Genomic DNA, 23,323 nt, shown 5'->3' on the forward strand with positions numbered 1-23,323 from the left:
ACCCTCAAGAAAGAAGGATCAAGGGGAATAAGGCCGTAGTTGGCACGCAGAAAAGAGCCTGAAAGATAATCATACCCTCAGTAGATGAGTGCACTCCTCGGACTGTGCTACCTGGCCACCCATAACATCAGCTGGGATATGGTGAGGCACTGTAAACAGGTAGTATTAGGCTAAATTGCACCTAACTAGAAATTTTGTAAGGAGCAACTCCCAAACAAAACACATATTCCAAAACCAAACAGAGAAGACTTTTGGATAATTCAGTGCCCTGTGGCTATGTCAATTCTCCTACAGATAATAAAGACCCAATTTCCTGAAGAACTGCTAGGAGTCTGACAGATAACTTGAAGTTATGCAAATTCCTGTCCCCAGCTTTGCCCACAATTACTGTTCATAGCTATAAACTTAAAGGCTACACATCAAGTACATACCAGAGAACATAACACATCTTTAATCCCTTAACCGAACTTTTTGGGGCCAAATGTGGTTTAGAATTCAGACTTTTTCAGATGTTTGTACTTTAGTGCACCTAAGAGGCATGCATATACTATATATTATGTAGGACTCCAGTAAAATCTAGAGCAGCACCCTACAGCAAAACTTACAAATACTCACATAAATGGGATCAGTAAAGACAACAAATAGCTTTAAGTTAGTTCAGGTTATATTTTGCTTCCATGAGTTTTAAACCCACACTTAAAAAGAAAAAAAATATTTCAGTGTTTTAGAGTTCAGAAATATGGATAAGAAATTGAGAACCTATATAAAAAACAATATACTACACTATCTATTAACAGTACTACCACTGATAGAAATGTATCATAACCCCCAAGAACACCAAGGTGAAAAAGAACTAAGGACCACTGTAAAGTATCAAAAGAAGTTATGGAGAAAAGATACGTAGAATGTAAGAAATGGTAAGACTAAACCAGAAAAATATGCAATGGAAAGAAATCCTAGTATGTCATGGTGCCACAAATGTAAAAAGCAATCACCTCAAACTCTAACAGAAAGAGGCTTCAATCAAGAGTGTCCTCGAGAAGACAGTGAATTCATGATAGTATGTACACAGACTAAGAAGCAGGCTGATCTTTCCTACAAGCAAATGTATGTGCTTCTTTGTTAACAAGAAGGCAATTAGAAATTAAAAAAAAAAAAAAAAAGCTATAAAGCGATTTACAGTTGACCCTTGACCACATAGGGGTTTGGGGCACTGACCCCACAGAGTTGAAAATTCAAATATAACTAGTTAGCCCCCTGCATCTGTGGCTTCCCAACTTCCACTGAAAATACATATGATGTGCCTGATTTTCAGTGACTCATACAGGCCACCTTGCTCCAGCCAAATACCTCAGAATAACCTTTGACTTCCCTCTTAACTCATACCCAGATATCCAATCTATCATGAAATCATTAATATATCAAAAGTACCCAGAACATGCCTGATGCATAGTAGGAGCTCAATAAATATTTGCTGAGTCAATGAATAAGTGAAGAGATTCCTTTTGATTATAATATTTTAAATATTCTACTTTAAACAATATCATTATTGTCCAAAAGATAACATTTCCTCTTCTCTGCTCCCAGCAAAAGTCTTAGTTCTTCCTGTAAACACTATAGATTTACTTTTAGAATCTATCTGTAGATAAAGCATGGACAATTTAATTCCTATTATTGAAGAGACTCTAAATATTATGGCCCAAAGATTACAAAAGTAATGTTATAATGGTAGATGGAGGCTGAAAGGTAAAAGGGAAAACAAAGATACTAAAATGTTTACTTTATGTACGTAGGAGCCAGAAGAGACTATCTTAGGTTTATAAGCCAAGATATAGAAGATTAAACAGATTAAAATTATACAAGTGATCATAGAAGAGCAGGTAATAAAAGACTGGAAGATGGAAGATGGATGTATTGAGCAGTATAGGGGAGCTAATTTCCTCTTCTCATTAGACACAGATGAAACAAAGTGTATACATAGTTGGGAGATGCAGAAGTCACCACTCTGAACAATCTAAAACCTAAATAGTCGAAGATGATTCTTTCCAAGAAATTAAACTGATGTATAGAATGGGGAGGGAGAGGGAGACAGCTGTATATTTTGTTCCCTTTGGTAGTATCTGAATTTTTTTTAACTTCATGAATTTAACACAATAAAAACAAACAAAAAGACAGGAATAAAAAGCTACCTCTTGATTTAGCCTGACCAGCAGAGAGCAAAGCCAGACACCTGCACTGCACTGCACTGCCTCCCAGTGCAGGACTTTTCACTACTGCTCTGGCAGGGTATGATGCCACAGTCCCACAGCAGCAGGTGTTACGGGTGCAGAGCCCCATTCTCCATGGCCGGGGAACTGATGAGAATAGTGTCACTGTGTTAAACAACAGGGACCTGGAGAGATGGTCTTAGTATTAAGAATTTTGATGATTCTGAGGGACTGATTTTTCTTTTACTATATAGAAACTGTGAACTGGGTCATTTATTATGTTTTTCTTTTTCTTGTCTGCCAGAAGGTCAGGGCTCAATCTGTAGCCTACCCTTAGGAAAACAAGGCATTTTGTCGCCCACTGCAAATGTGTTAGCCTTATCTCCAACCCTGCCTTTTGTCTCCACTGTTTTTCTCTTTCCCTTCCGTTTATCTTTGCCTCAACTTTCAGCTATTACTGGTTCATATACATATTTGTAAACCATCTTTAATCCATTGGGGAGTGTTTTTCCCCCCCCTGGGGGAGAATAAGACTTAAAAAAAAAAAAAGTAAGTCACAGAATCATTGAGATCTGAGGTCACAAATCCATCTGCTTATAGATAAGGGAACTGAGGCTTGCCTAAGTTCACACAGATACACAACGCCAGGGCTGGGAGCAGAACTGGGGATGCCAAAAGGTCTAAAGAAATCGCCAAGCCCCTGGTGAGCTATGGAAGACCACACAGGGGGCCCTCAGGTGAAATCTCTAGCAAGGAGCCCATGCCTCCTCCAAAGCAAAGCTCTGTCTTTCACAGAGGCAACAGGGAGGGAAAGATTCTCTTTTTCTCACCCTATTCAACTTCCATTGAAATTAGCTGCCATTAGAAAGAGATACACTAAGCAGTCTATAGAAACTTTCATCAAGAAAAACTATTTAAAAAAACCTTTTTTAAATTAATTTTATTTAGTTATTTTTCGAGTACAGTTTTTTGTCTATTTCTCCCATCCCAGCCTCCCCCACCCCTTGCTCCCCACCTTCCTCCCATTTCCACCCCCCTTAGTTCTCGTCCCTGTGTCCTTCCTATTTGTTCCTCCAAATACCTCCCCCTTTTTCCCCTTAACTTCCCTTCCTTTAAACAAAATTTTTTAAAGATTTTATTCATTTCTCTTTAGAGGGGAAGGGAAGGAGAGAGGGAGAGAAATATCAATGTATGGTTGCCTCTTGTGAGTCCCCCGCTGGGAACTGGCCTGCAACCCAGGCATGTGCCCTAACTGGGAATCAAACCGCAACCCCTTAGTTTGCAGGCCCGCGCTCAATTCACTGAGCTATACAAGCCAGGGCAAGAAAAAGTATTTGAGTTGTTGGACAGCACTACTCATCAGGGAAATGTACAGTAAATCAAAACTACAATGAGCTATTACCTCACACCTGTTTGAATGGGTGTCATCCAGAAGACAACAGGTAACAAGCACTAGAGAAAAGAAACCCTTTTTCTTTTCTTGTGTACTGTTGGAGGGACTATAAATTGGTCTAGCTACAGTGGAAACGAACATGGAGGTTCCTCAAAAAATTAAAAGTATATCTACCACATGATCCAGAAATTCCACTTCTGGGTATATATTAGAAGGAACCAAAAACACTATCTTAAAGAGTTATCTGCACTCCCATATTCACTGCATTGTTTACAGTGGCCAAGACATGGGAACAACCTAAGTGTTCATCAACAGACAAATGAAGAAGAAAATGTAGTGTATATACCATGGAATATTATTAATCTATAAAAAAGAGGGAAATCCTGCTATTTGCGACAACATGGATAGACCTTGAGGACATTGCTAAATGAAAGAAGTCAGACAGAGAAAGATGAATAATATGTATGGTCTCACTTAACCGAACTCACAGAAACAGAGAACAGATTGGTGGTTGACAGAGGTGGGAGTGGACAAAATGGGCAAAGGTGGTCAAAAGGTACAAAGTTCCATTATAAGATAAAAAAGTTCTGGAGATTTAATGTATAGCATGCTGACTATTTTTATCAATACTACATCTATATCTGAAAGTTGCTAAGAGAATAGATGTTAAAAGTTCTCATCATAAGGAAAAAATGTATATCTATGTGAGAGGATAGATGTTTACTAAACTTACTGTGGTAAATATATATATATATATACACACATATATATATATATATCAAATCATTATGTTGTATACCTTAAACTAATATGACATTATATATTAATTACATCTCAGAAAAACTGAAAAAAAAAATTTTTAAAAAGTGTTAGAAAGAGCCTAAATATTGAAATGACTCTTACATGCTACCTGTGTGACCATGGCTTCTTTCAGCCTCAGATTTGTAATCTATAAAACTGTGAAATACCTGTTATAGTGAAAATTAAAATACAATATGTAAAAATGTCTAGCACAACCTCTGGTACACTCAAAAGTTACTCTTTTTTCCCCTTTAGGCAAACCCTAACAACTTACATTTTTTGACCTATTGTAGAGTTTTCTTGAAAGAGCAAATCAACATCTACGTCAAAGTTGCAAGTGGTAATGCACCATGTCATTCCTCCTACCACCTGCAAGACAAAGAAAATATGTTTTCTCTTCCTAGCTTGGAGAGAGGGAAAGAAGAGAAAACTAGTTAAAATAAAAATATTTTTTACAGTCTCAATGAATATACACAATTTTCTATTGTTAGAGAGGGTATATATGTTCTGACTCTATCAACTACAATTCATCTAAAATAGCACTGTTGAATAAAACTTTCTCCAGTGATGGAAAAGTTCTGTAACTTCGCTGTCCAACAGAGCAGCTACTAGCCACATGTAGTTACTGAGCCCCTGAAATGTGGCTAATATGACTAAGAAACTGATTTTTATTACTACATGGACATATCACACTTCACTTTCTTTATACTGAAGGAGACAGACATTAATGCTCAGGTCAGAGAAGCCTTAACTACCCAGTTTCAGGCAAGTGCCAGATTCCATGTGTTTTATGGACCAGACAAATTAGTAGCAAAACAGATTTTGTGGCTCATTACTTAATTTCCATACATCTTTTTTTTTTCACCTACCAAAAGGAAATGTGAATGCCTGCTCTACTTTTTTCACAGGGTTTCTCTGAGATGCAAATGACACTAAGACTAAAAATCCACTTTAAACAAAATCCTTTTTGAACACAACTTGATGTAAAAAACCCCCCAAAACAGTGGATCTTACTTCTAGCTGTGCTATGAAGTGTAAGATGCCTAATAACATATGCATTCCAGGTCCCAGTCCAGATCTAGTTGACCAGAATTTCAATGGTGAGGCCTAGACATCTGTATCTAAAACAATCCACAGTGATTCTGTTACAGGCAGCCAGGGCTGTGGCCCACTGGAGCACTCAGCACTTTCTTCTACCAAGAAGCTTTCTCGCCTGCCCTGTCTGACCAGCCTGCTTCATTGCTGTGTATAGTTCATTGCAGTAGTATTTACTGCATCATATTATTTATTCTATGCATGTTGCTTTTTCTGTCTCTCTTCTCTATGCTATAGAGGTCGGACCCTTTGATTACAGGGTATCTGTCTTATCTCTGCCCTCAACACCTATTACTAAGCCTTGTGCATAATAATTGTTTCAGGTTCTGCCAAATTAAACTTCACCCCACAGTGACTTCTCCCTCCTCCAAATGAAGCATTTACCATTCATCCAAAGAAAATCTGGTAATTGTCTGTAAGCAGACTGACTTGGGATAGCTCATTAACTCAGATTATTTTATTTTACATAAGTTTTATCTTCCTGCCCCAAATTTAAGTTCCTCAAAATGAGTACTTTCAATGGCTCATTTGCATTTCCCAAAGCTTCATGCATAGAAAAGGAATTCAAAGTGTATCTATTGATATATTATTATTTTAATAAGAAATTTGAACATTTCCATAATGAACCCGAATTAGGCAGAAAGGAAAACATGAACATGGAGAAAGTAAAAACACAATCTTTTCTCCCTTCCACAGTGCCATCCTGACCAAAAAAAAAAAAGTGTAATGGTTTAGAAACATTTCCTCTTACCTTATCAAAAGGTGACAAGCCTTTAATTCTTGCCCTGAAATACCCAGCTGCAACCAAGAGCTCCAGAATTTCAGTCAATTTGACATTTTGTTCTTCATCTTCTCTTGTTTCTACCTAAAACAAAATGTAAAGGACTGGTAAATGCTACCTTGAATAAAGGAACACCAGGTGTATCTCCCAATGCCCAATACTGCCAAGTGACAGTGGCCGTATCACTGTAGTCATAAAGGAACATGGGGACACAGTGCTGCCAGTTTCACAGAAGAAAGTCCCTAGTCTTCAACAAGCTATTAATCATCATTGGTGGGGGGAGAAGACACAGGCAGCGCAGCCTATTCACCAGGTGCTAAAGAAATCCAGAGAAAGGAAGATTAAGGCACATTATCTCCCTGTTCTCTAACACACAGTTTACTCGATAGACTCTCAACTAGTTGATAAATTCCTTACAGACAGGAACAAGGTGATTTTTATTTTTCATTTTTAACTTCAGAGGCATACTCATTTTGGTCCAAATTATTTTTAAAAGGTGTAAGAAAAATTAATTCACATACATATGCCTCTCTACACTACTCTTTCTGATCTTTAACACAAATATAAAGGCTTTCAACCCAGAGATATTAAAGGACCTTATTGCCATATAACAGAACTGCCTTAAAAATAATAAATTTGGACTTCCCAAAGTGTAAGGATACACTAATTGAAATAAAGAACAATTTGCAGGGAAACAACAGTAGAATAAATGAAGCTGAGAATCAAATCAATGATTTGAAATATAAGAAAGCAAAAACAAACCAGAAAAATAAAAAGAAAAATGAATTTAAAAAAATGAGGATGTATAAGCAGCCCCTGGGGCAACTTCAAGAGGTCCAACAGTCATATCATATGGGTGTATGGGCACCAGAAGGAGAAGAAAAAGAGCAAGAAATTGAAAGTTTATTTGAAAAAATAGTGAAACAAAACTTCCCTAACTTGGTAAAGGAAATAGACATTCAAGTCCAGGAAGCACAGAGTCCCAAAATAAGATGGAAGCAAAGAGGCCCACTACAAGATACATCATAATTAAAATGCCACTGACTTCCAGCCAAGATGGAGGCGTAGGTGGAAACACTGTGCCTCCTTGCACAACCAAGTTTAAAGACAACAAAGTTTTAGTAACAAAAGCGCAGCCAAAACACAGAAAATTGAACTATATGGAAGTCCGACAACAATGAACCATTCAGCCAGACTGGTAAGAAGGGCGGAACCAGCAATTGGCAGAGCAGATTGCACAGAAAAACTTGGCCAGACCGACCCAGGGGCGCGGGTGGCGGTTGGAAGATCCCAGGTGTGGGGTGGCGACGGTCAGACCCAGTCAGGGCGAGAGGCAGCAGGCTGACCGCAGTCACACATTTGTGCACAGATAAACCAGGTGAAGGAGCGAGCAATGAGGACTGCGCAGGCCCCAGAGGCAGGAAGCAGCAGAGGGGACCACCATTGCCGCTCTTTGACCCCGCCCCCACAACCCAGCGACTCAGTTGCCCCACCCTGGTGTTCACCTAGGGCTCTGCCCTCCCATACATAACTTGTGCAAACAAACCAAATCCTTATGGCTCAAGAAGATCTCAAAGCTCTAGAGCCAATACTTCTAAGCAACCAAGAGATAGACAACCTATCAGATGCACAGTTCAAAACACTGGTGATAAGGATGCTCACAAAACTGGTTGATTTTAGTCACAAATTAGAGGAACATATGAAGGCTAAACTAATTGAAATGAAGGGAAATGCACAGGAAACCAAGAGTGATGGAACGGAAACTAGGACTCAAATCAAGGGAGTGGACCAAAAGGAAGAAAAAAATGACCAAACAGAAAAGGATGAAGAAACAAGAATTCAAAAAAATGAGGAGAGGCTTAGAACCTTCAGGACATCTTTAAACGTTCCAACATCCAAATTATAGGAGTACCAGAAGGGGAAGAGGAACAGCCACCAGTGGAAAACTTATTTGAACAAATAATAAAGGAAAACTTCCCCAATCTGGCAAAGGAAATAGACTTCCAGGAAATCCAGGAAGCTCAGAGAGTCCCAAAGAAGTTGAACCCAAGAAGAAACACACCAAGGCACATCATCATTACATTAGCTAAGATGAAAATGAAGGAGAGAATCCTAGAAGCAGCAAGAGATAAGGGGACAGCCACCTACAAAGGAGTTTCCATTAGACTGTCAGCTGATTTCTCAAAAGAGACCTTCCAGGCAAGAAGGGGCTAGAAAGAAGTATTCCAAGTCATGAAATCCAAAGACCTACATCCAAGATTGATCTATCCAGCAAAGCTCTCATTTAGAATGGAAGGGCAGATAAAGTGCTTCTCAGATAAGGGTCAAATTCAAGGAGTTCATCATCACCAAGCCCTTATAATATGAAATGTTAAAGGGACTTATCTAAGAAAAAGAAGATAAAAAATATGAGCAGTAAAGGACAGCAAGCTCACAGTTATTAACAACCACACCTAAAACAAAAGCAAACTAAGAGGACAGCTAGATCAGGAGTGGAGCCACAGAAATGGAGATCACATGGAGGGTTAGCAACAGGGGAGTGGGAGGAGGAGAGATGGGGAAAGGTACAGAGAATAAGCAGCATAGATGATGGGGAGAAAATAGATGGGGGGGAGGGCAAGAATAGTAGGGGAAATATAGAATCTAAAGAACTGGAGACGGGTGGACATAATCTAAAGGAGGGGAATGGTGGGAGAGGGGTATGCAGGGTGGAGGGGAATGAAGGGGGGAAATAGGACAACTGTAATGGCATAATCAATAAAATATATTTAAAAAATTAATTAAAATGCCAAAGGTTAAAGATATTCAAGGTCATGAAAAGCAGGGACCTACAGCCAAAATTGTTCTACCCAGCAAACCTATAATTTACAATCAAAGAGAAGATAAGGAGCTTCCCAGACAAGAAAAAACTAAAGTTGTTCATTGTCACCAAACCCTTATTATATGAAATGTTAAAGGGATTTATTTAAGAAAAAGATAAAAACTATAAACAATAAAATGGCAATAAATACATCTGTATCAACAATTGAATCTAAAAAACAAACTAAGCAAACAAGAAGAACAGAGACAAAATTATGGATACGGAGAACATTTTGATGGTTGCCAGATGGGAGAGGGGTAAGGGAGAATGGGTGAAGAGACGAGGGGATTAAGAAGTAAAAATAGGGGGGAGTTACGGCCAAGATGGAGGTGTAGGTAGAGACCCTTCACTTCCTCTCATAACCAAAAGGAGGATAACAACCAATCTAAAATCAATAAACAGCCAGAAGCACCAGAAAATCAAACTACATGGAACTGCGACAACAAAGGAGTTAAAGAAAAATTCAACCAGAACAACCACACCGGTGCTCCAAGACAAAGAAATATAGCCCAAATGAAGAACACAGCAAAACCTCAGAACTAAGCGATGAGGACATTGCCAACCTAAATGATGGAGAATTTAAAGTCCTGGTAGTCAAAATGCTCACAGAACTGATTGCGCTTGGACGAAAAATGAAAGACACCCAAAATGAAATAAAGCAAAATATTCAGGGAACCAACAATGACAAGAAGGAAACCGGGATTCAAAGCAATGATTTGGAACAAAAGGAAGAAATAAACATCTAACCGGAAAGAATGAAAAACAAGATTCCGAAAAAATGAAGAGAGGCTGAGGACTCTCTGGGACAACCCGAAATGTTCCAATATCTAAATTATAGCGGTGCCAGAAGGAGAAAACAAGAGCAAGAAATGGAAAACTTATTTGAGCAAATAATGAAGGAAAACTTTCCCAATCTGGCAAAGAAAATAGACTTCCAGGAAGTCCAGGAAGCTCTGAGTCTCAAAGAAGTTGGACCCAAGGAGGAACACACCAAGGCACATCATCATTAAGTTCCCCAAGATTAAAGACATGGAGAAAATCCTAAGAGTAGCAAGAGATAAGGAGATAGTTACCTACAAAGGAGTTCTCATAAGGCTATCAGCTGATTTCTCAAAAGAAACCTTACAGGCAAGAAGGGGCTGGAAAGAAGTATCTGAAGTCATGAAAGGCAAGGACCTACATCCAAAATTACTCTATCCAGCAAAGTTTTCATTTAGAATGTAAAGGCAAATAAAGTGCTTCCCAGATAAAGTCAAGTTAAAGGAGTTCATCATCACCAAGCCCTTATTATATGAAATGTTAAAGGGACTTATCTAAGAAAAAGATTAAAAATATGAACAATAAAATGACAACAAGCTCATAACTATCAACAAATGAAACTAAAAGAAAAGAAAAACGATGAAAACTAAGCAAACAGCCAGAACAGGAACAGAATCAGAGAAATGTACATTACACAGAGGGAGTTCAGTGGGGATGGGGAAGGGGAAGGGAGGAATGGGGGAAAATGGTACAGGGAAGAAGAAGCATAATTACTAGGCATAAAATAGACAGGGAAAGATAAAAAATGGTATAGGAAACAGAGGACTCAAAGACTTTATATGTAAAACCCATAGACATGGACTAAGTGCGGGTGGCAACAGGGGGAGGGGAGAGGAATTCTGGAGGGTTGAGGGGGCAGGGTGGAGGGGGTATAAAGGGGGGAAAATTGGGAAAATTGTAATAGCATAATCAATAAAAAGTACTTTAAAAAAATTTTTAAAGAAGTAAAAATAGATATTTACAGAATAGCCATGGGCATATAAAGTACAGTATAGAAAATAGAGTAGCCAGGGAACTTATATGAAACCAATGGACATGAACAATGGTAGGAGAATGGGGTGTTGCCTGAGAGAGTGGGGTGTTCTGGGTGGAGGGAGGTAAAGAGAGAAAAATTGAGGACCACTGTAATAGCATAATCAATAAAATATAATTTAAAATAATAAATTTATGTAATATATATAGAGATTTGATTTAACAATTTTAATATTCTACCTTTACTTGCAGGTGTTTCTTTACAAGTCAAATATATCTAAACTTTCTAGTACTTTTGTTTCCATTCACATTCATGAGCTGTGCCTTTCCTCTCTTGCATCGCTGCAGAAAATTAAAGAAAAAAAAATTTATCTATATAAACCAGCACCAAAGTATCCTAGTTCAAATCCTTGTACCCACTTCTGACTACTCCCTTACTCAACAACGACTTTAAAATCTTCCTTTATTATGCACCTCACATTAATCCTCCCTTCTCTTTTATTTACACTTCATGCCAGGACTATTGCAACTGCCTCTCAATCTTTCTTCTTTGTTAATTTGTCTTGCTCATTTGTTTCTGAATCACAGCTTTCACATCATTATCTTTTTAGCTCATCCCCTGGCTTTCATTATTACTACATCACTTATAGACACTATCTATAAGATAAACTCCAAATGTCTTAGTCTGTCATCCAGATCTTCGGTTGCAAGCTATCTTTTCAGCTTCATCCTTCACCTCCCCCCAAAACAATCCAGACACGGCTATGGCCAACACAGATAACCAGTGTTCACACCAGTCTCCTCCTCCTAACATTCCCTGATCATCCAGAAATTATCTTCGAATTCTAGCTCCCATTTGAAGTCAAACCCTACAAATAGAGCCTGAAATGGTCATTTCTCTGCATTTCTATTTTATTTATAATCCATGCCATTCACACAATTAAGTAAGAACCTCCTTTGAGTGGCATGCCTGTTGTTCTGAGTAGACTATTCTATTACCTGGTTCAGGAAAGGACCCATACATTATTCACCCATGTTCACCCCTCTGTTCTGAAACAGCATTAGGCTTCAAAGACACACTTGCTATAGAATGACACAATCAGTCATTACATAAAGTGCGTGACCTGCACCAGTCCTGTATTAGCAAAATGTTTTCACAGTAATGACACTGATAATGGGAATTCACGTTTACTCTGAAGGACAAGAAGAGTACAGCTTATCATGGGATGACCATGATAAGGAGCACCCCATGGAAGATGCATTCTTCTCAACCATTCACCCCCAGAATTTTGGGCACAAGACACTGACTGAATGGATAATGCTAATAAGACCCCAAATTTGTTTCACAGATTAACACTGAAACAAAATGGAAAAGAGCATGAAGGAATGTCTCCTTAAAGTCATAAAAAGCAGCAGGCTGGGTAATACATACAGTTGTTGAAAAAAAAATTCTGGTGAAGATAAATGACTGTGAGCTCCTAAACCAGGCACACTAAATTTTCAATTGCATTCTACTGTATATTCATGTAAGCTAGAGAGCAGGGCCAAGTCCTGAGCTATCTTTCTATCCTCCACATGCATACCATAAAGGGTTTAAAAAACTGAAGTTAACAAATTAATAGGACTAGTAACAGCTTAATGACACAGACTATATGTACTGGTTTTTTAACTAAATGATATAACTTGATTATATAATCACCTTGTCTGCCTTCTGATTGGCAAGAACTATTCTAGGCTCTTGGAAAAGTGACAAGTAAGACCTAGCCTCCTAGCAGTAAGAGAAGGGTTAAACATAGGACACACAGAAGCAGGTTGCGTGTTATTTTAGAAAGATCTCCTTTGGTAGTGAGACACTGAATCCAATGTATTTAAAGTAGAACCAGGGAGACAGGAGTCTACAGCAAAAGACTAGGGAAAAAACTTCATAAAGGCCTAGAATAAAGAAATGGCAAAAAGAAATGTCAAATGAAATATCACAGTACAGATCCCCAGTATTCACAATTCCCGGCATCATCAAAGCACCTTTTGTGTAAGGTTTTACCTAATACAAAGATTCTGACAACCCAACACTTGTTAGGATTCCTAAGATAACAAAATGGACTTACATTCTGGGGACAGAATACACACTGACAGGTAAGTCTATCCTTCCATCACTACACCCCAGCTTTTATGCACAGAACAGTGATCTTTCAATTAGCGGGTACTTGTGAGATGAAAGAACTGAGGAGGAGGAAGACAGAGAAGCAAGACTGGCCACAAACAGCTAAGAGGAAAGGGACCACTCATCACGCCCAGAAATCAATCCCCTGTCAAACACCTGCTTCAGAACCTTAGGCAGGGACAGAGATACAGCGTGGATTCCATTTTTTTCAAGAATGTAAAAAACTAGACTAGCTTTCGGGTGAATCCACTACAAGAGAAGGCAGCTGTAAACCACCTAGTTAAGCGACACTTGCATCCAGAAGGAAATGCACTTTACCTTTATTCTCAGCCAACGGGGAAAACCGGAAACAACCGATTATCCCGTCCTTTAGGACCAAGCGAGTACTTACTAATAAACACCTCTGGAAGGAAAGGTACCAGTTATCTTCCAGATAAGCAACAACGTTTCTGCCGGGTGCTGCGTCCCTCTGCCACGCAGCACCACGGGACACCGCGACAGCTGATTCAGCGGGGCACAGCCCCCGAGCGTCCTAACGCCGCCGGGTCCCAGCACAGGGGTTACTGTAGTGGGGAGTCCCCTCCAGGCACCAAGGCGGGTGGGGCTGGCCGCCAGAACCCCGCGGGTCTAGTGAGACAGCGGCAGGAGCGAGGTCGCTGCTGGTTGCACAACACTAGCCCAGACGGTCCCAAAGCAAGTCTCGTGACTCCTGGTGTAACAACCCCGGCCCTCCGGCCGAAGCAGGAGAGAGCTGGGACCTTGAGTCCCGCGGCACCTAGGGCTGCGCTGGGGCAGTTATTGGGCAGGGAAGGCCACCTCAGTCCTAGCAGACCCGGGACTGCTCAAGTTAATCTCTGCCCATGCTGGAGGACTTGCTCAGGCCCAGCCGACCCCGCCTCTGCACACACCTGAGGAAGGGGGCGGGGTGCCCCAAATGAAGTCGAAGCCCTCTATGCCCGCCACCTGGCTTGCTCAGCCCTCTCTCAGGAGCCTGACGCGTCAGGAAGAGGGGGGTTCCTTACCTCTGGGACATCCTGGCTCTCCGGCCCCTTCGGTAACCCCATGACCTGGCTGGACAGACGTGTGGGCAGCACCGAAGCCAGTGGAGGGCCGGGAGGAAGCTATTCGGCTGCGAAGCTGCTACCGGGGTGAAGTGCAAAGCTGGAACTTCCTCCGCCGCCGCCGCCTCAACTGCAGCAACCGCCACCGCCGGTGCTGGGAGGGCCTTTGCCCTGTGGAGCATGCGTGCTAAGACCGGAACTAGGCGCGACTGCGTCTGCGCGGGAGAGGCCAGATTGTGCTGGGTCGGGGGCACCTGAGAACTCCAGTTCCACTTTGGGGGCTGTCCTTCTTTGTGGAATCTTTGCGCTGGGGCTCTGCATATTCCTTCAGGGTGCTTTGTTAAAGGGACTAGTCCCGTGTCTTGGGAAATTTTGCATTCTGGTTTCCCTCTCTGTTTCTCGCTCGCATAACTAAAGTGGGTTTTGTTCTCCCTCACCTGGACTTAAGAAGATCCCTCTCTCCTGGGTCAGAGTTCCAGTGCGGATGAGCTTGGGAATTCCGAATTCAGGCCTGCTGCTAGCTCAGGATCGGGATGTATCAAGGGGTTACAGGGTGCAGCCAAGAGGGGGGGGGGCCTAAAAAGGTTTGGAATGGTGTCCAGAACTCAAGGTGTATAGGAGTTATTGGTGACACATATAAGATGTCCTCACCTGTTCCCTCACAGGTGTGAGTTGGGGGAAGTGACACATGGAGCAGGAACATGCAGGGCTGTTTTGTACAGCCATAGCCTTGAGGCTAATCTATGGCGTGGTTATTTAACATATCTATAGCCTTTGGTGGGTCACTTGGATATGTTAAATGGCTGTGGCCAGGCTTGGAGCCAGGGGGATGAAGTCACTCCCCCTCCAAGATGTAACTGGGGGGCAGGTCTCCCAAGTTACAGCACCTGCTTGGGGGCTTGAAGAAGATTGGCTTTAGGACATGGGATGATAACTGCCCAGAGTAATGATGGCAGCCCTGTAAACTTGTAATAATACAGAAATACTGGCAGGTGTAATGGATTGTGGGAGGATTCGGAAATAGGGGTACAGAGGAAGATTGGTGCGGAAGATTGGTCCCCCTCTCTATTTTCTACCTATTGTCTATGCTACTTATTCTCTGTATCTTTTCCCCCTCTCTCCTCCTCCCACTCCCCTGTTGCTAACCCTCCATATGATCTCCATTTCTGTGATTCTGTTCCTGTTCTAGTTGTTTGCTTAGTTTATGTGGTTGTTAATAACTGTGAGTTTGCCATCTTTTTACTGTTCATATTTTTTATCTTCTTTTTCTTAGGTAAGTCACTTTAACATTTCATATAATAAGGGCTTGGTGATGATGAACTCCTTTAACTTGACCTTATCTGGGAACCGCTTTACCTGCCCTTCCATTCTGAATGATAGCTTTGCTGGGTAGAGTAATCTTAGATGCAGGTCCTTGCCTTTTATGACTGGGAAAACTTCTTTCCAGCCCCTTCTTGCCTGTAAGGTTTCTTTTGAGAAATCAGCTGATAGCCTTATGAGAACTCCTTTGTAGGTAACTATCTCCTTATCTCTTGCTACTCTTAGGATTTTCTCCGTGTCTTTAATCTTGGGGAACTTAATGATGATGTGCCTTGGTGTGTTCCTCCTTGGGTCCAACTTCTTTGAGACTCTCAGAGCTTCCTGGACTTCCTGGAAGTCTATTTCCTTTGCCAGAGTGGGGAAGTTCTCCTTCATTTGTTCAAATAAGTTTTCCACTTGTTGCTCTTTCTCTTGCCCTTCTGGTACCCTTATAATTCGGATGTTGGAATGTTTAAAGATGTCCTGGAGGTTTCTAAACCTCTCCTCATTTATTTCAATTCTTGTGTCTTCCTTCTTTTCTGTTTGGTTGTTTCTTTCTTCCTTCTGGTCCACTCCATTGATTTGAGTCCCAGTTTTCTTCCCATCATTATTGGTTCCCTGTGCATTTTCCTTCATTTCACTTAGTGTAGCCTTCATTTGTTCATCTAATTTGTGACCACAATCAACCAATTCTGTGAGCATCCTGATCACCAGTGCTTTGAACTGTGCATTTGATAGGTTGGCTAGCTCTTGGTCACTTAGATGTATGGGCTCTGGGGCTTTGATCTGTTGTTCCGTTTGAGCCCTTCTTTTTTTCTTTTTGGTCTGATTGGGCCTGTTACGTATAAGGGGTGGAGCCTTAGGTGTTCACCAGTGCAGGGCAAGCCAGTCACTGGGTTGTGATGCTGTATGTGGGGGTGGGGTCAGAAAGGGAATAATGGCACTTGCTCCACTCTCATATTTCAGTTCCTTCTATCACTTTCCCCAAGCAAATTTGGCCCTTCTGGTGCTGGTTCCCAGGTAGGTGGGCTTGTGTTCATTCTAGGACCCTGTGGGTCTCTCCAACGAACTCTCCTGTGAGGCTGGGAGTCTCTCCCAGCACCTCAACCCCCACAAGTGTTTTCAATCGGTGTTTTTAGGCTTTATTTCCCGGCTCTGGAACCCTGGGTTGTACAGTCTGTCTCGTTCCCCATTTTTGCCTAGTTTATCTGTGCTCAAATGTGTGACTGTAGTCAGCCAGCCACCTTGTGTGCCTCATTGGGTTTGCTCATTGCCACCCTGTGCCCGGGGTCTGCCAGCCACCACTTTTTCCTGCCACCACCCCTCTTCACGGGCTGCCAACTCCACCCCTCATACTAATCTGGATGAATGGTTGTCAAACTTCCGTACAGTTTAATTTTCTGTCAGTTCTGGTTAGTTTTTTGATTATAAATTTTTGTTGTCCTTAATTTTGGTTGTGTGAGCAGGCACAGTGTGTCTACCTATGCTTCCATCTTGGCTGGAAGTCTTCTTTCTTTTTTTTAAGTGATGAAGGAGGAGATAACTTGTGAAAACTTTTGATTCTACTCTCTTTTTCTGTGTTGGGGGAGGGACAGGAGTATGAGGCTATGAGCTCCATGTGATCAAATAGGTTTTGTGTGTTTCCTCTCTGCTGCCCTAGCATCTTAAAAAGTGGGTATTCAGTAAATGTCCTTGAAGAAATTTTCCCTGCCTTTTGTACTCCACACTCCTGGAGTTTATCCTGATAAAAGAGGTGTCAGGTGTCTCTGGAACCCAGGTACACATATGATTGGAAAGGCCTTATGCACTGCCATTTCCTTGTTAAATGCAGGTGTACTGACAAAATTGCATGGACTACTCTCCAGTTCCCAATAATTAAAAAAATTGAATGTGCAAATTAAAGTGTTAAGATGGGAACTGTTATGTTTTATGTGTATTAAAATATGAAGTAGAAGTAGCCTCCATTGTGAAGCCAAAGAAACTCAATTTCTTTTTTTCCTGGCATATTTTTATTTTTAATATATTTTATTGATTATTCTATTAGACTTGTCCTATTTTTTCTCCCCTTTATTCTTTTCAGCCCTGCATAACTCCTCTCACCTGCATTCCCCGCCCTTAGTTCACATCCATGGGTCATACATAAAAGTTCTCTGGCTTCTACCTTTCCTATACCATTCTTAACCTCCCCCTGTCTATTTTCTACCTGCCATTTATGCTACTCATTCGTGACTACTCATTCGTGACTTTGAATACTATTTTCCAGCCCCTTCTTGCCTGTAAGGTCTCTTTTGAGAAGTCTGCCAGTCTGATGGGAACTCCTTTGTCAGTAACTGTCTCCTTATCTCTTTCTGCTTCTAGGATTCTTTCCTTCATTTTTATCTTAGCTAATGTAATTATGATGTGCCTTGGTGTGTTCCTTCTTGGGTCCAACTTCTTTGGGACTCTCTGAGCTTCCTGGACATCCTGGAAGTCTATTTCCTTTGCCAGATTGGGGAAGTTCTCCTTCATTATATTTTCAAAAAAGTTTTAAATCTCTTTCTCTTCCTCTTCTTCTGGCACACCTATGATTCAGATATTGGAATGTTTAAAATTGTCCTGGAGGTTTCTAAGCATCTCCTGATTTTTCAAATTCTTGTTTCTTCATTCTGTGCCAGTTGAATGTTTATTTCTTCTTTCTCCAAACTGTTGATTTGAGTCTTGGTTTCCTTCTCTTCACTGTTGGTTCCCTGTACATTTTCCTTTATTTTACTTTGCATAGCCTTCACTGACCATACTCAACCATTTCTGTGAGCATCCTGATTACCAGTGTTTTGAACTGTGCACATGGTAGGTTGGCTATCTCTTCATTGCTTAGTTGTATTTTTTTTGGACCTTTGACCTGTTCTTTCATTCGGGGCTTTTGTTTGGGGGGTGGTTTGGGAGAGCCTGTTACGTAGTAAGGGGCAGAGCCTTAGGTATTTGCCAGGGTGGGGCAACCCACTTTGGTCTATCGTGGTGCTGTATGTGTGGGAGGGGTCCAAGAGGGAACAATGAAGCTTGTTCAGCTCGTTCAGCTCTCTGCCAGCTTTCAAACACTTCCCCCACTACCCACAGGCAAATTAGGCTTTTCTGGTGCTGATTCTCGGGAGGGTGTTTTTGTGTACATTCTAAGACCCTGTGGGGTCTCTCCAGTGAACTCTCCTGTGAGGCTGAGAGTTTCTCCTGCTGCCTCAACTCCCACAGGTATTTTTAGTCAGAAGTTTTGAGGCTTTATTTCCCTGCACTGGAACCATGGGTTGCATGGTCTGTCCCACTCCCCAGTTGTTTCTCCTGGTTTATCCACACACAAGTGTGGGACCACCTGCTCCACCAGCCACCAACTTGCCCACCCTGGTCCTCTAGCTGCCACCTTTCCATGAGTCCTCTCCACCCCTGGCTGCCTGTCTCCACCCCTCCTACCAGTGTGAATGAATGTTTCTTCTTCAATTCCTTGGTTGTTAGACTGCCATACAATTCAATTTTCTGGCAGTTCTGTTTTGCTTTTTTAATTTGTTGTTGTCCTTCTTTTGGTTGTATGAGGAGGCACAGTGGGTCTACCTAGGCCTCCATCTTGGCTGAAAGTCAGAAACTCAATTTCTAAAGTGCCCACTCTCATAATTCCCCCAAATGTGTTATTTTTGTAATCTTAAAGTTGTCCTTCCCTGAGATAGTATAGAATGAAGGAGAATGGAGTGCTATAATCTATAGCCACTGTTGGGTGACCAGGCATGTAATGATGCCTACGGACAGGTAGCGGAATTTCATATAGCAGGTGAGCCTCAATAACTGTATATAAAGCAGCCCAGGGAATAGAGCCTGAAGAATAATTGAACTCAGGTAGGCTAGCAATTTTCAACTTTTTTTCGTTGCATGGCACATTTAAACTACTAAAATTTTGCAGCACAACAAAAAATAGATATATTTTGCCAATCTGACAAAAATAGGAATAATTTTAACTCATTCACACTGGACAGCTTTTGCTGTGTTGGCTGTTGTCATTTTTTAATTTGAGAGTCTAAGGAAGAAGAGGTTAGTGCCCCTGAGTAAATAGTCAGGTAATACATGTTCTAAAATTTCTTGTAGCACATCAGTGTGCTCCTTATTGAACACCAGTTGAAAATCACTGGTGTAGGCTATACAGAAGTCCTCTCTTGTAAATCCCTGTGTAATGTTTTTAATAAACATGAGTGGTTATCTTTCCCAGTAAGAAAGTGTCCTGTTTATAACAATAGAATATTTACACAATGTAATACTACTCTGCTGTAAAAAAGAAGAAAATTTTACCCCTTGCAACAGTATGGAAGGATCTAGAGAACATTATGTTAAATGAAATAAGCCAGACAGAGAAAGACAAATACCATATGATTTCCATTCATAATAGAATCTAATGAACAAACTGTACTAACAAGGAAAATAGGGACAGACTCATAGATGGAGAGCAGAAGATAGCTGTTGGGGGTAGGGGGAGGTTAGAAGGTGGATGAATTGAACAAAAAGGAAAAAGAACTCATGGACATGGACAACAGTGTGGTGATAGCTGGGGGGAAGGGTGTATAAGGGAACTAAATGATAATTAAAAAATACAATAAAAATTTTAAAAAAGAAACTCCTGTTTAAACTGTCTGTGTGACAGTAGCAGAGTTGAGTTGACAGCATGGGTTTGTTTCTTTGTTTGTTTGTTTAAGATCCCAGCAAAACAGCTTGAGAATGCTTGAGTAGCCCACTTTTGAGAGAGGAACCCTGCAGAGCCTTGGAGAAAAGGCAGCTTTGTGAAGACTCTCAGATAAATGCATCTCTCTCCTGCCACTCTGGTTCAGAGTATCCACACACACATTTTGTCTTTCTACTGGGATATTAGGGGTTATATTAATAATATAATGTATTAGGAATCATTTTTTTCCTCCTCTGCACCTCCAGCACAGAAATATGTAATGTTCTTCTAAGTGCAAGATTCTCAAGACCCTCACAAATATTTTCTTCCTTGGGTAAAAGAGTATTATAGTACTGAGCTTCCTGTTTAGATCACCTTTATCCTGGATGAAATTTTCTATAAAGCGTCAATCATTCTGCCCTCGTGTTTTTCCTGGTCCTTTCCTTCTGAGCTCTTGCTGTCACTAAGAAGGGGAATCATGAAGTCTTGAAGCAGAAAGGGACCTTAGGAGGCACCTACTGCAACTATTGGTGTTCGGAAAGTACTGTGACACAGCATAGGTTACATATCATGTTAGTGGCAGTGCTGGGACTAGAGCTCCAAATTTTTTATTTACAATGTCTTTTTATTCATCCATCATCCATTCATTCATCCATCCAACAAATATTCTGAGTTCCTTCTATGTCATTGGCTCTCAAACTTGGCTGCATGTTGGAATCACCTGGGGAGCTTGAAAAGCTACCAATGCCTGACTGAGTTCCACCCCCAGAGATTAAGATTTAATTGGTCTGGGGAGAAACATAAATATTTATTTTTCTTTGAAATATATTGTTTTATACATAATATATACTGTTTATATATAAACCAATACAGGGGATATACAAGGTCTGTCCAGAAACAGTCCAACCATTGTTAATATAATAAGAGTGATTTGCCTGACATTGATGTAACCTGGCAGCCATGGAGAGTGGATTGGAATTTGCATGTGTGAACAATGATGACTTCACTGTACTAGTAATTGGGGGTGGTAGATGCCACTGAGTGAGCATCGGTGGTACTGTGTGACCACCGAATTCAAAATGACTGAGTAGAGAAATGAATGCATCATGTTTTGCATTAAGCTTGAACATTCCTCCATGGGAACTATTTGGATGATTCAGAAGGCTACAGCAATGGGAAAGTGATGATTGGCAGCTTCAGCATGACAACGTGCCCTCTCATGCAGCACGTCTTGTGCAGAGATTTTTCTTTCTTTTTTTTTAAAGTATATTTTATCGAGTACGCTATTACAGTTTTCCCAATTTTTCATCCCCTTTATCCACCTCTGTCCTGCAACCCTCTACCCTCTAGCATCCCCCCCCTCTTAGCTGATGTCCATGGGTTGTACATATAAATTCTTTGGCTTCTCTGTTTCCTATAGTATTCTTAACCTCTCCCTGTCTATTTTATGCCCACCAGTTTTGCTTCTTATTCCCTGTACCTCCCCACCATTATTACCCTCCCCCTCCCCACTAAAAACCCTCCACGTGATCTCCATTTCTCTAGTTCTGTTCCTGTTTTAGTTGTTTGCTTAGTTTTTGTTTTTGATTATTAGTTTCATTTGCTGATAGTTATGAGTTTGTTGTCATTTTACTGTCCATATTTTTTATTTTCTTCTATTTCTTAGATAAGTCCCTTTAACATTTCATATAATAAGGGCTTGGTGATGATGAACTCCTTTAATTAGACCTTATCTGGGAAGCACTTTATCTGCCCTTCCATTCTAAATGATAGCTTTGCTGGAGAGAGTAATCTTGAATGTAGGTCCTTGGAATACTTCTTTCCAGCCCCTTCTTGCCTGCAAGGTTTCTTTTGAGAAATCAGCTGACAGTCTTATGAGAACTCCTTGTAGGTAACTGTCTCTTTTCCTCTTGCTGCTTTTAAGATTCCCTCCTTCTTTTTAATCTTGGTTAATTTAATGATGATGTGCCTTGGTGTGTTCCTCCTTGGGTCCAATTTCTTTGGGACTCTCTGAACTTCCTGGACTTCCTGGAAGTTTATTTCCTTCACCGGATTGGGGAAGTTTTTCTTGATTATTTATTCAAATAAGTTTTAAATTTCTTGCTCTTCCTCTTCTCCTTCTGGTACCCCTAGGACTTAGATGTTGGAGTGCTTAAAGTTGTCCCATAGGTTCCTAAGCTTCTCCTCATTTTTTTAAGTCCTTGTTTTTTCATTCTGTTGTGGTTGGATGTTTATTTATTCCTTTTGTTCCAAATCATTAATTTGAGTCCCTGTTTCCTTCCCTTCACTGTTGGTTCCCTGTATATTTTGCTTTATTTCTCTTTGGGTAGCCTTCAATTCTTCCTTCCTTTTGCGACTGAGCTCAACCAATTCTGTGAGCATCCAGTGTTTTGAACTCTGCATGGGATAGATTGCCTGTCTTCTTAACACTTTGTTCTTTTTCTGGAGTTTAGACTCCAGAAAAGTCTTCTTTCATTTGGGCCATATTTCTTTGTCTTTGTGCACCTGTTACACTGTAAGGGGCAGAGCCTTAGGTATTCACCAGCATAGGGCAACCCTTCTTGCTGCATTGTGGCACTGTATATAAGGAGGGTTCAGAGAGGGAACAATGACACTTGCTTGCTCTGCTCCAGCCCTGCTTTCCAATGAACTCTCCTGTGAGACTGGGAGTGTCTCCCATTGTTGCAACCCACGCAGTATTTTACAGCTAGCTTTGAGTCTTTAGTTTCCTGTTTAGCCAGCCCTGCCTCACCCATCCCATCAGCTGCCTTATTTTACAACATTTCTGTTTAGCTGCCCGTCTACCTCTCCACCCTTTCTACATATCTAGGTGAATGTTTCTTTAACTCCTTGGTATTTGGAATTCCATGCAGATCAATTTCCTGGCACTTCTGGCTGTTTATTTTTTTAAATTGGTTGTTATCCTTCTTTTGGTCATGTAAGGAAGCAAAGCACTTGTACCTATGCCTCCATCTTGCCTGGAACCTGTTGTACAGAGATTTTTGACACAACATCAAATCACCCAGGTTGCTCAGATTCCCTACAGCCCAGATTTGGCACCCTATAACTTCTGGATTTTTTGAAAACTAAAATCATGAGATTTTAGGCCATCAATTAGATTCAGGAAAATATGACAGGGCAGCTGATGGCAACTAGGAGAACTGCGTGAGGTCCAAGGTACCTACTTTGAAGGGGGCTGAGGTGG

The 23,323-nt window shown here is 40.9% G+C and overlaps 1 protein-coding gene across 3 annotated transcripts in view; it reads right to left on the bottom strand.

The window, feature by feature from the left end:
• The window catches only part of CCDC93 (coiled-coil domain containing 93), a 116,003-nt gene extending 101,680 nt beyond the window's left edge, over nt 1–14,323 (bottom strand). For all 3 annotated transcript variants that reach the window (XM_037151569.2, XM_053671818.1, XM_053671817.1), the window contains exons 1-3: nt 14,112–14,323; nt 6,248–6,361; nt 4,676–4,770 (exon numbers count right to left, since the gene is read on the bottom strand). In XM_037151569.2, coding sequence (XP_037007464.2) covers nt 4,676–4,770; nt 6,248–6,361; nt 14,112–14,153 — 251 coding nt within the window. In that variant the 5' untranslated portion in view covers nt 14,154–14,323. The remainder of the gene's footprint in view (nt 1–4,675; nt 4,771–6,247; nt 6,362–14,111) is intronic.
• Between the last annotated feature and the right edge of the window lie 9,000 nt (nt 14,324–23,323).

The sequence above is a fragment of the Artibeus jamaicensis genome, unplaced genomic scaffold (genome assembly GCF_021234435.1).
Source record: "Artibeus jamaicensis isolate MK-2021 breed Jamaican fruit bat unplaced genomic scaffold, CSHL_Jam_final contig_710, whole genome shotgun sequence".
Classification (NCBI taxonomy): domain Eukaryota; kingdom Metazoa; phylum Chordata; class Mammalia; order Chiroptera; family Phyllostomidae; genus Artibeus; species Artibeus jamaicensis.